This window comes from Pecten maximus, chromosome 18 (assembly GCF_902652985.1).
Source record: "Pecten maximus chromosome 18, xPecMax1.1, whole genome shotgun sequence".
NCBI lineage: Eukaryota > Metazoa > Mollusca > Bivalvia > Pectinida > Pectinidae > Pecten > Pecten maximus.
This window is the reverse complement of record NC_047032.1, coordinates 29,643,837-29,660,943: the sequence shown is the minus strand read 5'-3', so window position 1 is coordinate 29,660,943 and position 17,107 is coordinate 29,643,837. Positions and strand designations below refer to the sequence as shown.

Genomic DNA, 17,107 nt, shown 5'->3' with positions numbered 1-17,107 from the left:
CTCTCAGCTATATAACACTTAATGGTACTCTCAGCTATATAACACTTAATGGTACTCTCAACTATAAAACACTTAATGGTACTCTCAACTATAAAACACTTAATGATACTCTCAACTATAAAACACTGAATGGTACTATCAACTATAAAACACTTAATGGTACTCTCAGCTATAAAACACTTAATGATACTCTCGACTATAAAACACTTAACGGTACTCTCAACTATAAAACACTTAATGGTACTCTCAACTATAAAACACTTAATGGTACTCTCAACTATAAAACACTTAATGGTACTCTCAACTATAAAACACTTAATGGTACTCTCAACTATAAAACACTTAATGATACTCTCGACTATAAAACACTTAACGGTACTCTCAACTATAAAACACTTAATGGTACTCTCAACTATAAAACACTTAATGTTACTCTCAACTATAAAACACTTAATTTTACTCTCAACTATAAAACACTCAATGGTACTATCAACTATAAAACACTTAATGGTACTCTCAACTATAAAACACTTAATTTTACTCTCAACTATAAAACACTCAATGATACAGTGGTACTCTCAACTATAAAACACTTAATGGTACTCTCAGCTATAAAACACTTAACGGTACTCTCAAATATAAAACACTTAATGTTACTCTCAACTATAAAACACTCCATGGTACTATCAACTATAAAACACTTAATGATACTCTCGACTATAAAACACTTAATGATACTCTCAACTATAAAACAGTTAATGTTACACTCAACTATAAAACACTTAATGGTACTCTCAACTATAAAACACTTAATGGTACTATCAACTATATAACACTCTTAATGGTACTATCAACTATAAAACACTCTTAATGGTACTCTCAACTATCATCTTTTGTTTGAGTTCTCAATTTGACCACCTGAGGTCACTGTTACTATCCACCGATTTTCAATGTCCACACTCTGACCCTGCTATAACAATCATCTGTTCAAAGGATAAGCATAATAAGCCATTTCAGTAACCTGGGGTAAAATTGGGAATCCTTACTAAGTAACCTTGACCTTCTCATGTATTTTCTTGTATTTCAGTTTACAAGGCCACACCCTTGTACGACACATTTCTTGAATCTTTAGAAAAACTCCTGAATTCAGAAAATTCAGAAACTTCCAAAAAAGAAGATACTCAGACAGCGGAATCTGACCATGAAATGTCGATCTTCACCCAACAGATTGAGGATCAGATGAAGATCAGGGGAACGTTTGACAGACTGTTAAGAATCAACTTTGACACAGTATTTACAGCTTGCATGAAAAAGATATCCCCTGATAGCATTACGACTGAGGATGTCAGTAACAGGTGTGTGTATGTAACCAAAGATGTTATCCCCTACTGGTGAAACAGGGGGTCTATAGGTTTCCTCCCCGCCTGTCCGCCTGTTAGTCAGGCCATCCACTCAGTTTTCCACACTTTTCTCTGCCAGGCATTGTAACTTCAGTATGAGTAGCTACAGATCAAGTTCAAGTTTCAGTCTCAAATTAATTATTGTTTGTTGTAATGCCCTCTGTAGTGCCCTCCAATTAAAGATCAATTGTTGTAGTGCCCTCAAATTAATGATCATTTCTGGAAATGCCCTCAAGTTAATGATTGTTTGTTGTAATGCCCTCAAATTAATGATTGTTTGTTGTAATGCCCTCATATTAATGATTGTTGTAGTGCCTTCATATTAATGATCTTTTGTTGTGATGCCCTCAAATTAATGATTGTTGTAGTGCCCTCAAATTAATTATTGTTTGTTGTAATTTTCTCAAATTAATGATTGTTTTTTGTAATGCCCTCAAATTAATTATTTTTTGTTGTAATGCCCTCAAATTAATGATCGTTTGTTGTAGTGCCCTCAAAATAATGAGTGTTTGCTGTAATGCCCTCAAATTAATGATTGTTTGGTGTAATGCCCTCAAATTTTAATGATTGTTTGTTGTAGTGCCCTAAATTAATGATTGTTGTAATGCCCTCATATTAATGATCTTTTGTTGTAATGCCCTCAAATTAATGATTGTTGTGATGCCCTCAAATTAATGATTGTTGTAGTACCCTCAAATTTATGTTTGTTTTGTGTAGTGCCCTCAAATCAATGATTGTTGTAGTGCTCTCAAATTAATGATTGTTGTAATGCCCTCAAATGAATGATTGTTGTAATGCCCTCAAGTCAATGATTGTTGTTATGCCCTCAAATCAATGATTGTTGTAATGCCCTCAATGTAGTGGTGTTTTTTTTTTTTTTTTTTTTTTTAATACCCTCAAATTAATTATTGTTTTGTGTAGTGTCCTCAAAGTGACCGGGAATGGCCTCCAGCCTTTATCAGTGATGCTACAGGAATGTCTCTATCCCCACATCCAAACACAGTACTCCAAAATCTGTACCCACCTTGTAGTTATGCTGAAGGAGGAATACCACCTGATGGAGTACCTAGCTTCTATGAGGGTGAGGAAACTGTACAGAAATTCTCTTCTCAACTAATTTCGCCCTCAGCCCCTATAAATAGGTTAATCAACTAATGTCGCCCTCAGCCCCTATAAATAGGTTAATAAACTAATTTATTGGTGACAGTCTTTACCTGTTTTTAAGTGTCATTGGACAATTTTAGTTATTTGATGGTCAAAGGTTTTTAAGATGAGAATATTAAGTTGTGAGTTGTAGATATGTTATATAGATCGATGTCTTTAAGAAATATGTCGTTTCATGCCAAAGAGAGGGGATTTTTTTCTCCACAGACTTGGGATTGGGCCCATTTTCCACATATTTGGAAGAAAATCAGGTTAATTGGGAAGAATTTACAAGAGGAAATTTTAAATTTTGAGAATTTTGATATAAGGAATAAATTCACCTGGGAATAGGACCTATTATCAGCCAAAACAAGCCAAATAATATTAATGACCTTCACATCTTATTTACTTTTTGCAGCATTTCTTTTTGATGGAAGCAGGAGACACCATGTTTGAATTCTATGCTCCGATATTTGACAAGGTAAGAACAAATTATCTGTCCACAATAAACCCCTGTCCTCCAATAAACCTCTGTCCTCCAATAAACCCCTGTCCAATAAACCCCTGTCCTCCAATAAACCCCTGTCCACAATAAACCCCTGTCCTCCAATAAACCCCCTGTCCTCCAATAAACCCCTGTCCTCCAATAAACCCCTGTCCACAATAAACCCCTGTCCACAATAAACCCTGTCCTCAATAACCCTCTGTCCTCCAATAACCCTCTGTCCACAATAACCCTCTGTCCTCCAATAAACCCCTGTCCTCCAATAAAACCCCTGTCCTCCAATAAACCCCTGTCCTCCAATAAACCCCTGTCCTCCAATAACCCCCTGTCCTCCAATAAACCCCTGTCCTCCAATAACCCTCTGTCCTCCAATAAACCCCTGTCCTCCAATAAACCCCTGTCCACAATAAACCCCTGTCCTCCAATAAACCCCTGTCCACAATAAACCCCTGTCCTCCAATAAACCCCTGTCCTCCAATAAACCCCTGTCCTCCAATAAACCCCTGTCCTCCAATAACCCCCTGTCCTCCAATAAACCCCTGTCCACAAATAAACCCCTGTCCTCCAATAAACCCCTGTCCTCCAATAAACCCCTGTCCTCCAATAACCCTCTGTCCTCCAATAAACCCCTGTCCTCCAATAAACCCCTGTCCTCCAATAAACCCCTGTCCTCCAATAACCCTCTGTCCTCCAATAAACCCCTGTCCTCCAATAAACCCCTGTCCTCCAATAAACCCCTGTCCTCCAATAACCCTCTGTCCACAATAAACCCCTGTCCTCCAATAAACCCCTGTCCTCCAATAAACCCCTGTCCACAAATAAACCCCTGTCCACAAATAAACCATTGCCCACAAATAAACCCCTGTCCACAATAACCCTCTGTCCACAATAACCCTCTGTCCACAAATAAACCCCTGTCCTCCAATAAACCCCTGTCCACAATAACCCTCTGTCCACAATAAACCCCTGTCCTCCAATAACCCCCTGTCCACAAATAAACCCTCTGTCCACAATAAACCCCTGTCCACAAATAAACCCCTGTCCTCCAATAAACCCCTGTCCTCCAATAAACCCCTGTCCTCCAATAACCCTCTGTCCTCCAATAAACCCCTGTCCTCCAATAAACCCCTGTCCTCCAACAAACCCCTGTCCTCCAATAACCCTCTGTCCTCCAATAAACCCCTGTCCTCCAATAAACCCCTGTCCTCCAATAAACCCCTGTCCTCCAATAACCCTCTGTCCTCCAATAACCCTCTGTCCTCCAATAAACCCCTGTCCTCCAATAAACCCCTGTCCTCCAATAACCCTCTGTCCTCCAATAAACCCCTGTCCTCCAATACCCCTGTCCTCCAATAAACCCCTGCCCACAAATAAACCCCTGTCCTCCAATAAACCCCTGTCCTCCAATAAACTCCCGTCCTCCAATAAACCCCTGTCCTCCAATAAACCCCTGTCCTCCAATAAACCCCTGTCCTCCAATAACCCTCTGTCCTCCAATAAACCCCTGTCCTCCAATAAACCTCTGTCCTCCAATAAACCCCTGTCCACAATAAACCCCTGTCCTCCAATAAACCCCTGTCCACAAATAAACCCCTGTCCTCCAATAAACCCCTGTCCACAAATAAACCCCTGTCCTCCAATAAACCCCTGTCCACAATAAACCCCTGTCTTCCAATAAACCCCTGTCCACAATAAACCCCTGTCCTCCAATAAACCCCTGTCCACAATAAACCCCTGTCCTCCAATAAACCCCTGTCCTCCAATAAACCCCTGTTCTCCAATAAACCCCTGTCCTCCAATAAACCCCTGTCCTCCAATAAACCCCTGTCCTCCAATAAACCCCTGTCCTCCAATAAACCCCTGTCCTCCAATAAACCCGTCCTCCAATAACCCTCTGTCCTCCAATAAACCCCTGTCCTCCAATAAACCCCTGTCCTCCAATAAACCCCTGTCCTCCAATAAACCCGTCCTCCAATAACCCTCTGTCCTCCAATAAACCCCTGTCCTCCAATAAACCCCTGTCCTCCAATAAACCCCTGTCCTCCAATAAACCCCTGTCCACAATAAACCCCTGTCCTCCAATAAACCCCTGTCCACAAATAAACCCCTGTCCACAAATAAACCATTGCCCACAAATATACCCCTGTCCTCCAATAAACCCGTCCTCCAATAACCCTCTGTCCTCCAATAAACCCCTGTCCTCCAATAAACCCCTGTCCTCCAATAAACCCCTGTCCTCCAATAAACCCCTGTCCTCCAATAACCCCCTGTCCTCCAATAAACCCCCTGTCCTCCAATAAACCCCTGTCCTCCAATAAACCCCTGTCCTCCAATAACCCCCTGTCCTCCAATAACCCTCTGTCCTCCAATAACCCTCTGTCCACAATAACCCTCTGTCCTCCAATAAACCCCTGTCCTCCAATAAACCCCTGTCCTCCAATAAACCCCTGTCCTCCAATAAACCCCTGTCCTCCAATAAACCCCTGTCCTCCAATAAACCCCTGTCCTCCAATAAACCCCTGTCCTCCAATAACCCTATGTCCTCCAATAACCCTCTGTCCTCCAATAAACCCCTGTCCTCCAATAAACCCCTGTCCTCCAATAAACCCCTGTCCTCCAATAAACCCCTGTCCTCCAATAACCCTCTGTCCTCCAATAAACCCCTGTCCTCCAATAAACCCCTGTCCTCCAATAAACCCCTGTCCTCCAATAACCCTCTGTCCTCCAATAACCCCTGTCCTCCAATAAACCCCTGTCCTCCAATAACCCTCTGTCCTCCAATAAACCCCTGTCCTCCAATAAACCCCCTGTCCACAATAAACCCCTGTCCTCCAATAAACCCCTGTCCACAATAAACCCCTGTCCTCCAATAAACCCCTGTCCTCCAATAAACCCCTGTCCTCCAATAAACCCCTGTCCTCCAATAACCCCCTGTCCTCCAATAAACCCCTGTCCACAAATAAACCCCTGTCCTCCAATAAACCCCTGTCCTCCAATAAACCCCTGTCCTCCAATAACCCTCTGTCCTCCAATAAACCCCTGTCCTCCAATAAACCCCTGTCCTCCAATAAACCCCTGTCCTCCAATAAACCCCTGTCCTCCAATAAACCCCTGTCCTCCAATAACCCTCTGTCCTCCAATAAACCCCTGTCCTCCAATAAACCCCTGTCCTCCAATAAACCCCTGTCCTCCAATAAACCCCTGTCCTCCAATAACCCTCTGTCCTCCAATAAACCCCTGTCCGCCAATAAACCCCTGTCCTCCAATAAACCCCTGTCCTCCAATAACCCTCTGTCCACAATAAACCCCTGTCCTCCAATAAACCCCTGTCCTCCAATAAACCCCTGTCCACAATAAACCCCTGTCCTCCAATAAACCCCTGTCCACAATAAACCCCTGTCCTCCAATAAACCCCTGTCCTCCAATAAACCCCTGTCCTCCAATAAACCCCTGTCCTCCAATAACCCCCTGTCCTCCAATAAACCCCTGTCCTCCAATAACCCTCTGTCCACAATAAACCCCTGTCCTCCAATAAACCCCTGTCCTCCAATAAACCCCTGTCCACAAATAAACCCCTGTCCACAAATAAACCATTGCCCACAAATAAACCCCTGTCCACAATAACCCTCTGTCCACAATAACCCTCTGTCCACAAATAAACCCCTGTCCTCCAATAAACCCCTGTCCACAATAACCCTCTGTCCACAATAAACCCCTGTCCTCCAATAACCCCCCTGTCCACAAATAAACCCTCTGTCCACAATAAACCCCTGTCCACAAATAAACCCCTGTCCTCCAATAAACCCCTGTCCTCCAATAAACCCCTGTCCTCCAATAACCCCCTGTCCTCCAATAAACCCCTGTCCTCCAATAAACCCCTGTCCTCCAACAAACCCCTGTCCTCCAATAACCCTCTGTCCTCCAATAAACCCCTGTCCTCCAATAAACCCCTGTCCTCCAATAAACCCCTGTCCTCCAATAACCCTCTGTCCTCCAATAACCCTCTGTCCTCCAATAAACCCCTGTCCTCCAATAAACCCCTGTCCTCCAATAACCCTCTGTCCTCCAATAAACCCCTGTCCTCCAATACCCCTGTCCTCCAATAAACCCCTGCCCACAAATAAACCCCTGTCCTCCAATAAACCCCTGTCCTCCAATAAACTCCCGTCCTCCAATAAACCCCTGTCCTCCAATAAACCCCTGTCCTCCAATAAACCCCTGTCCTCCAATAACCCTCTGTCCTCCAATAAACCCCTGTCCTCCAATAAACCTCTGTCCTCCAATAAACCCCTGTCCACAATAAACCCCTGTCCTCCAATAAACCCCTGTCCACAAATAAACCCCTGTCCTCCAATAAACCCCTGTCCACAAATAAACCCCTGTCCACAAATAAACCATTGCCCACAAATATACCCCTGTCCTCCAATAAACCCGTCCTCCAATAACCCTCTGTCCTCCAATAAACCCCTGTCCTCCAATAAACCCCTGTCCTCCAATAAACCCCTGTCCTCCAATAACCCTCTGTCCACAATAAACCCCTGTCCTCCAATAAACCCCTGTCCTCCAATAAACCCCTGTCCACAAATAAACCCCTGTCCACAAATAAACCATTGCCCACAAATAAACCCCTGTCCACAATAACCCTCTGTCCACAATAACCCTCTGTCCACAAATAAACCCCTGTCCTCCAATAAACCCCTGTCCACAATAAACCCCTGTCCTCCAATAACCCCCTGTCCACAAATAAACCCTCTGTCCACAATAAACCCCTGTCCACAAATAAACCCCTGTCCTCCAATAAACCCCTGTCCTCCAATAACCCTCTGTCCTCCAATAAACCCCTGTCCTCCAATAAACCCCTGTCCTCCAATAAACCCCTGTCCTCCAATAAACCCCTGTCCTCCAATAACCCTCTGTCCTCCAATAAACCCCTGTCCGCCAATAAACCCCTGTCCTCCAATAAACCCCTGTCCTCCAATAACCCTCTGTCCACAATAAACCCCTGTCCTCCAATAAAACCCCTGTCCTCCAATAAACCCCTGTCCACAATAAACCCCTGTCCTCCAATAAACCCCTGTCCACAATAAACCCCTGTCCTCCAATAAACCCCTGTCCTCCAATAAACCCCTGTCCTCCAATAAACCCCTGTCCTCCAATAACCCCCTGTCCTCCAATAAACCCCTGTCCTCCAATAACCCTCTGTCCACAATAAACCCCTGTCCTCCAATAAACCCCTGTCCTCCAATAAACCCCTGTCCACAAATAAACCCCTGTCCACAAATAAACCATTGCCCCACAAATAAACCCCTGTCCACAATAACCCTCTGTCCACAATAACCCTCTGTCCACAAATAAACCCCTGTCCTCCAATAAACCCCTGTCCACAATAACCCTCTGTCCACAATAAACCCCTGTCCTCCAATAACCCCCTGTCCACAAATAAACCCTCTGTCCACAATAAACCCCTGTCCACAAATAAACCCCTGTCCTCCAATAAACCCCTGTCCTCCAATAAACCCCTGTCCTCCAATAACCCTCTGTCCTCCAATAAACCCCTGTCCTCCAATAAACCCCTGTCCTCCAACAAACCCCTGTCCTCCAATAACCCTCTGTCCTCCAATAAACCCCTGTCCTCCAATAAACCCCTGTCCTCCAATAAACCCCTGTCCTCCAATAACCCTCTGTCCTCCAATAACCCTCTGTCCTCCAATAAACCCCTGTCCTCCAATAAACCCCTGTCCTCCAATAACCCTCTGTCCTCCAATAAACCCCTGTCCTCCAATACCCCTGTCCTCCAATAAACCCCTGCCCACAAATAAACCCCTGTCCTCCAATAAACCCCTGTCCTCCAATAAACTCCCGTCCTCCAATAAACCCCTGTCCTCCAATAAACCCCTGTCCTCCAATAAACCCCTGTCCTCCAATAACCCTCTGTCCTCCAATAAACCCCTGTCCTCCAATAAACCTCTGTCCTCCAATAAACCCCTGTCCACAATAAACCCCTGTCCTCCAATAAACCCCTGTCCACAAATAAACCCCTGTCCTCCAATAAACCCCTGTCCACAAATAAACCCCTGTCCTCCAATAAACCCCTGTCCACAATAAACCCCTGTCTTCCAATAAACCCCTGTCCACAATAAACCCCTGTCCTCCAATAAACCCCTGTCCACAATAAACCCCTGTCCTCCAATAAACCCCTGTCCTCCAATAAACCCCTGTTCTCCAATAAACCCCTGTCCTCCAATAAACCCCTGTCCTCCAATAAACCCCTGTCCTCCAATAACCCCCTGTCCTCCAATAAACCCCTGTCCTCCAATAAACCCCTGTCCTCCAATAAACCCGTCCTCCAATAACCCTCTGTCCTCCAATAAACCCCTGTCCTCCAATAAACCCCTGTCCTCCAATAAACCCCTGTCCTCCAATAAACCCGTCCTCCAATAACCCTCTGTCCTCCAATAAACCCCTGTCCTCCAATAAACCCCTGTCCTCCAATAAACCCCTGTCCTCCAATAAACCCCTGTCCACAATAAACCCCTGTCCTCCAATAAACCCCTGTCCACAAATAAACCCCTGTCCACAAATAAACCATTGCCCACAAATATACCCCTGTCCTCCAATAAACCCGTCCTCCAATAACCCTCTGTCCTCCAATAAACCCCTGTCCTCCAATAAACCCCTGTCCTCCAATAAACCCCTGTCCTCCAATAAACCCCTGTCCTCCAATAACCCCCTGTCCTCCAATAAACCCCTGTCCTCCAATAAACCCCTGTCCTCCAATAAACCCCTGTCCTCCAATAACCCCCTGTCCTCCAATAACCCTCTGTCCTCCAATAACCCTCTGTCCTCCAATAAACCCCTGTCCTCCAATAAACCCCTGTCCTCCAATAACCCCCTGTCCTCCAATAAACCCCTGTCCTCCAATAAACCCCTGTCCTCCAATAAACCCCTGTCCTCCAATAAACCCCTGTCCTCCAATAAACCCCTGTCCTCCAATAACCCTATGTCCTCCAATAACCCTCTGTCCTCCAATAAACCCCTGTCCTCCAATAAACCCCTGTCCTCCAATAAACCCCTGTCCTCCAATAACCCTCTGTCCTCCAATAAACCCCTGTCCTCCAATAAACCCCTCTCCTCCAATAAACCCCTGTCCTCCAATAACCCTCTGTCCTCCAATAACCCCTGTCCTCCAATAAACCCCTGTCCTCCAATAACCCTCTGTCCTCCAATAAACCCCTGTCCTCCAATAAACCCCTGTCCACAATAAACCCCTGTCCTCCAATAAACCCCTGTCCACAATAAACCCCTGTCCTCCAATAAACCCCTGTCCTCCAATAAACCCCTGTCCTCCAATAAACCCCCTGTCCTCCAATAACCCCCTGTCCTCCAATAAACCCCTGTCCACAAATAAACCCCTGTCCTCCAATAAACCCCTGTCCTCCAATAAACCCCTGTCCTCCAATAACCCTCTGTCCTCCAATAAACCCCTGTCCTCCAATAAACCCCTGTCCTCCAATAAACCCCTGTCCTCCAATAACCCTCTGTCCTCCAATAAACCCCTGTCCGCCAATAAACCCCTGTCCTCCAATAAACCCCTGTCCTCCAATAACCCTCTGTCCACAATAAACCCCTGTCCTCCAATAAACCCCTGTCCTCCAATAAACCCCTGTCCACAAATAAACCCCTGTCCACAAATAAACCATTGCCCACAAATAAACCCCTGTCCACAATAACCCTCTGTCCACAATAACCCTCTGTCCACAAATAAACCCCTGTCCTCCAATAAACCCCTGTCCACAATAAACCCCTGTCCTCCAATAACCCCCTGTCCACAAATAAACCCTCTGTCCACAATAAACCCCTGTCCACAAATAAACCCCTGTCCTCCAATAAACCCCTGTCCTCCAATAAACCCCTGTCCTCCAATAACCCTCTGTCCTCCAATAAACCCCTGTCCTCCAATAAACCCCTGTCCTCCAATAAACCCCTGTCCTCCAATAACCCTCTGTCCTCCAATAAACCCCTGTCCTCCAATAACCCTCTGTCCTCCAATAAACCCCTGTCCTCCAATAAACCCCTGTCCTCCAATAAACCCCTGTCCTCCAATAACCCTCTGTCCTCCAATAACCCTCTGTCCTCCAATAAACCCCTGTCCTCCAATAAACCCCTGTCCTCCAATAACCCTCTGTCCTCCAATAAACCCCTGTCCTCCAATACCCCTGTCCTCCAATAAACCCCTGTCCTCCAATAAACCCCTGTCCTCCAATAACCCTCTGTCCTCCAATAAACCCCTGTCCTCCAATAAACCCCTGTCCTCCAATAAACCCCTGTCCTCCAATAACCCTCTGTCCTCCAATAACCCCTGTCCTCCAATAAACCCCTGTCCTCCAATAACCCCTCTGTCCTCCAATAAACCCCTGTCCTCCAATAAACCCCTGTCCACAATAAACCCCTGTCCTCCAATAAACCCCTGTCCACAATAAACCCCTGTCCTCCAATAAACCCCTGTCCTCCAATAAACCCTGTCCTCCAATAAACCCCTGTCCTCCAATAACCCCCTGTCCTCCAATAAACCCCTGTCCACAATAAACCCCTGTCCTCCAATAAACTCCTGTCCTCCAATAAACCCCTGTCCTCCAATAACCCTCTGTCCTCCAATAAACCCCTGTCCTCCAATAAACCCCTGTCCTCCAATAAACCCCTGTCCTCCAATAACCCTCTGTCCTCCAATAAACCCCGGTCCTCCAATAAACCCCTGTCCTCCAATAAACCCCTGTCCTCCAATAACCCTCTGTCCACAATAAACCCCTGTCCTCCAATAAACCCCTGCCCAATAAACCCCTGTCCTCCAATAAACCCCCTGTCCTCCAATAAACCCCTGTCCTCCAATAAACCCCTGTCCCCCAATAACCCCCTGTCCTCCAATAAACCCCTGTCCACAAATAAACCCCTGCCTCCAAATAAACCCCTGTCCTCCAAAAACCCTGCCCCCAAAACCCCTTTCCCCAAAAACCCCCCTCCCCCAAAAAACCCCCCCCCCCTCCCCTTTCCCCAAAAAACCCCTTTCCCCCAAAAAAACCCCGGGTTAAAACCCCCCCCCCCAAATAAACCCCCCCCCTTCCCAAAAACCCCCTTCCCCAAAAAACCCCGTCCCCAAAAACCCTGTCCCAATAACCCTCTGTAAAAAAAACCCCCTTCCAATAAACCCCTTCCAAAAAAAAACCCCCCTTTCCCAAAAAAACCCCCCCTTCCAATAACCCCTGTCCAAAAAATAACCCTCGTCCACAAAAAACCCTGTCCACAAAAAACCCCCTGTCCTCCAAAACCCCCCTTCCCCAAAAAACCCCGTCCCCCAAAACCCCTGTCCCCCAAAAAACCCCTCCCCCAAAAAACCCCCCCCCAAAACCCCGGCCCCCAAATAACCCCCCCCCAAAAACCCCCCCCCCCCCCCTTTAAAACCCCCCTTTTTTCCCCCCCCTTTTCCCCCCCTTTAAACCCCCCCCAAAAACCCCCCCCCAACCCTTGTCCCCAAAAACCCCTGTCCCCCAATACCCTTTCCTCCAAAAACCCCCCTTCCCCCTCCCCAATAAACCCCTCCCCAAAAACCCCTGTCCCCAAAAACCCCCCGCCTCCAAAAAACCCCTGCCCCCAAAAAACCCCTTTTCCCCCAAAAACCCCCTTTCCTCCAAAAAACCCCGTCCTCCAAAAACCCCCCTTTCCCAATAACCCCTGTCCTCCAAAAAACCCCCCCCAAAAAACCCCCTTAAAAAACCCCTTTAAAAAACCCCCCCCAAAAAAACCCCTGCCCCCAAAAAAACCCCTTCCCAAAACCCCCCCTTTCCCCCCAAAAACCCCCTTCCCAAAAAACCCCGCCCCCAAAAACCCCTTCCAAAAACCCCTTCCCCAAAAACCCCCCCCAAAAAAACCCCCTTTTTTTCCCCCAAAAAACCCCCCAAAAAACCCCTTCCTCCTCCCCAAACCCCCCACTCCCCTTTCCCCTCCCTTTTTTAAAACCCCTTCCCCAATAACCCCCTGTCCTCCAAAAAAACCCCCCCCCATAAACCCCTGTCCTCCAATAAACCCTCCCCCAAAAACCCCTTTCCCCAAAAACCCCTCCCTCCAAAACCCCTGTCCTCCAATAAACCCTGTCCTCCAATAACCCTCTGTCCTCCAATAAACCCCTGTCCTCCAATAAACCTCTGTCCTCCAATAACCCCTGTCCTCCAATAAACCCCTGTCCTCCAATAAACCCCTGTCCACAAATAAACCCCTGTCCTCCAATAAACCCCTGTCCACAAATAAACCCCTGTCCTCCAATAAACCCTGTCCACAATAAACCCCTGTCCTCCAATAAACCCCTGTCCACAATAAACCCCTGTCCTCCAATAAACCCCTGTCCACAAATAAACCCCTGTCCTCCAATAAACCCCTGTCCACAATAAACCCCTGTCTTCCAATAAACCCCTGTCCACAATAAACCCCTGTCCTCCAATAAACCCCTGTCCGCAATAAACCCCTGTCCTCCAATAAACCCCTGTCCTCCAATAAACCCCTGTTCTCCAATAAACCCCTGTCCTCCAATAAACCCCTGTCCTCCAATAACCCCCTGTCCTCCAATAACCCCCTGTCCTCCAATAAACCCCTGTCCTCCAATAAACCCCTGTCCTCCAATAAACCCGTCCTCCAATAACCCTCTGTCCTCCAATAAACCCCTGTCCTCCAATAAACCCCTGTCCTCCAATAAACCCCTGTCCTCCAATAAACCCGTCCTCCAATAACCCTCTGTCCTCCAATAAACCCCTGTCCTCCAATAAACCCCTGTCCTCCAATAAACCCCTGTCCTCCAATAAACCCCTGTCCACAATAAACCCCTGTCCTCCAATAAACCCCTGTCCACAAATAAACCCCTGTCCACAAATAAACCATTGCCCACAAATATACCCCTGTCCTCCAATAAACCCGTCCTCCAATAACCCTCTGTCCTCCAATAAACCCCTGTCCTCCAATAAACCCTCTGTCCTCCAATAAACCCCTGTCCTCCAATAAACCCCTGTCCACAAATAAACCCCTGTCCACAAATAAACCATTGCCCACAAATAAACCCTCTGTCCACAATAAACCCCTGTCCACAAATAAACCCCTGTCCTCCAATAAACCCCTGTCCTCCAATAAACCCCTGTCCTCCAATAAACCCCTGTCCTCCAATAACCCTCTGTCCTCCAATAACCCTCTGTCCTCCAATAAACCCCTGTCCTCCAATAAACCCCTGTCCTCCAATAACCCTCTGTCCTCCAATAAACCCCTGTCCTCCAATAAACCTCTGTCCTCCAATAAACCCCTGTCCACAATAAACCCCTGTCCTCCAATAAACCCCTGTCCACAAATAAACCCCTGTCCTCCAATAAACCCCTGTCCACAAATAAACCCCTGTCCTCCAATAAACCCCTGTCCACAATAAACCCCTGTCTTCCAATAAACCCCTGTCCACAATAAACCCCTGTCCTCCAATAAACCCCTGTCCACAATAAACCCCTGTCCTCCAATAAACCCCTGTCCTCCAATAAACCCCTGTCCTCCAATAAACCCCTGTCCTCCAATAAACCCCTGTCCTCCAATAACCCCCTGTCCTCCAATAAACCCCTGTCCTCCAATAAACCCCTGTCCTCCAATAAACCCGTCCTCCAATAACCCTCTGTCCTCCAATAAACCCCTGTCCTCCAATAAACCCCTGTCCTCCAATAAACCCGTCCTCCAATAACCCTCTGTCCTCCAATAAACCCCTGTCCTCCAATAAACCCCTGTCCTCCAATAAACCCCTGTCCTCCAATAAACCCCTGTCCACAATAAACCCCTGTCCTCCAATAAACCCCTGTCCACAAATAAACCCCTGTCCACAAATAAACCATTGCCCACAAATATACCCCTGTCCTCCAATAAACCCGTCCTCCAATAACCCTCTGTCCTCCAATAAACCCCTGTCCTCCAATAAACCCCTGTCCTCCAATAAACCCCTGTCCTCCAATAAACCACTGTCCTCCAATAAACCCCTGTCCACAATAAACCCCTGTCCTCCAATAAACCCCTGTCCTCCAATAAACCCCTGTCCACAAATAAACCCCTGTCCACAAATAAACCATTGCCCACAAATAAACCCCTGTCCACAATAACCCTCTGTCCACAATAACCCTCTGTCCACAAATAAACCCCTGTCCTCCAATAAACCCCTGTCCTCCAATAAACCCCTGTCCTCCAATAACTCTCTGTCCTCCAATAAACCCCTGTCCTCCAATAAACCCCTGTCCACAAATAAACCCCTGTCCTCCAATAAACCCCTGTCCTCCAATAACCCTCTGTCCTCCAATAACCCTCTGTCCTCCAATAAACCCCTGTCCTCCAATAAACCCCTGTCCTCCAATAACCCTCTGTCCTCCAATAAACCCCTGTCCCCTGTCCTCCAATAAACCCCTGTCCTCCAATAACCCCTGTCCTACAATAAACCCCTGTCCTCCAATAAACCCCTGTCCACAATAAACCCCTGTCCTCCAATAACCCCCTGTCCTCCAATACCCCTGTCCTCCAATAAACCCCTGCCCACAAATAAACCCCTGTCCTCCAATAAACCCCTGTCCACAATAAACCCCTGTCCTCCAATAAACCCCTGTCCTCCAATAAACCCCTGTCCTCCAATAACCCCCTGTCCTCCAATAAACCCCTGTCCTCCAATAAACCCCTGTCCTCCAATAAACCCCTGTCCACAAATAAACCCCTGTCCACAAATAAACCATTGCCCACAAATAAACCCCTGTCCACAATAACTCTCTGTCCACAATAACCCTCTGTCCACAAATAAACCCCTGTCCTCCAATAAACCCCTGTCCACAAATAAACCATTGCCCACAAATAAACCCCTGTCCACAATAACCCTCTGTCCACAATAACCCTCTGTCCACAAATAAACCCCTGTCCTCCAATAAACCCCTGTCCACAAAAACCCCCTGTCCACAAATAAACCATTGCCCACAAATAAACCCCTGTCCACAATAACCCTCTGTCCACAATAAACCCCTGTCCACAAATAAACCCCTGTCCTCCAATAAACCCCTGTCCTCCAATAAACCCATGTCCTCCAATAACCCTCTGTCCTCCAATAAACCCCTGTCCTCCAATAAACCCATGTCCTCCAATAAACCCCTGTCCTCCAATAACCCTCTGTCCTCCAATAACCCTCTGTCCTCCAATAAACCCCTGTCCTCCAATAAACCCCTGTCCTCCAATAAACCCCTGTCCTCCAATAACCCTCTGTCCTCCAATAAACCCCTGTCCTCCAATAAACCCCTGTCCTCCAATAACCCTCTGTCCTCCAATAAACCCCTGTCCTCCAATAAACCCCTGTCCTCCAATAACCCCTGTCCTCCAATAAACCCCTGTCCTCCAATAAACCCCTGTCCTCCAATAAACCCCTGTCCTCCAATAAACCCTGTCCTCAATAAACCCCTGTCCTCCAATAAACCCTGTCCTCCAAAAAACCCCTGTCCTCCAATAAACCCCTGTCCTCCAATAAACCCTGTCCTCCAATAAACCCCTGTCCTCCAATAAACCCCTGTCCTCCAATAAATTACTGTCCATAAAACCCTCTGCCCACAAATAAACCATTGCCCACAAATAAACCATTGCCCACAAATAAACCATTGCCCACAAATAAACCTCTGTCCACAAATAAACCATTACCCACAAATAAACCATTGCCCACAAATAAACCATTGCCCACAAATAATGTTTCCATAATCATTGATTTTAAAATAGCCCTCCTCAAACTTTAATAGCGTAATTTTTTCACTGTGAGGCTTCTTTATAACAAATAAAGTATATTTTTTATTTTTGCTGCACCACCAAAGTTTCATTGCTCACAAATTATAGCATGCAGTTTCATTTAAGGTAAATTAGTTTTTATCGTTATTTCCGCCCCTTAATAAAGATGGGGGGTTATAATAGTTACTACTTTGTGCATCTGCAAGTGTAGACAATCGTATGTCTGTGACCAGTTTATATACAATATATCTCG

At 46.4% G+C, this 17,107-nt stretch overlaps 1 protein-coding gene across 2 annotated transcripts in view; it reads left to right on the top strand.

The window, feature by feature from the left end:
* Positions 1–17,107, top strand: part of LOC117316651 (gamma-tubulin complex component 5-like) — a 53,389-nt gene that overhangs the window by 26,175 nt on the left and 10,107 nt on the right. For both annotated transcript variants that reach the window (XM_033871348.1, XM_033871349.1), the window contains exons 14-16: positions 1,088–1,355; positions 2,322–2,481; positions 2,962–3,024. In XM_033871348.1, coding sequence (XP_033727239.1) covers positions 1,088–1,355; positions 2,322–2,481; positions 2,962–3,024 — 491 coding nt within the window. The remainder of the gene's footprint in view (positions 1–1,087; positions 1,356–2,321; positions 2,482–2,961; positions 3,025–17,107) is intronic.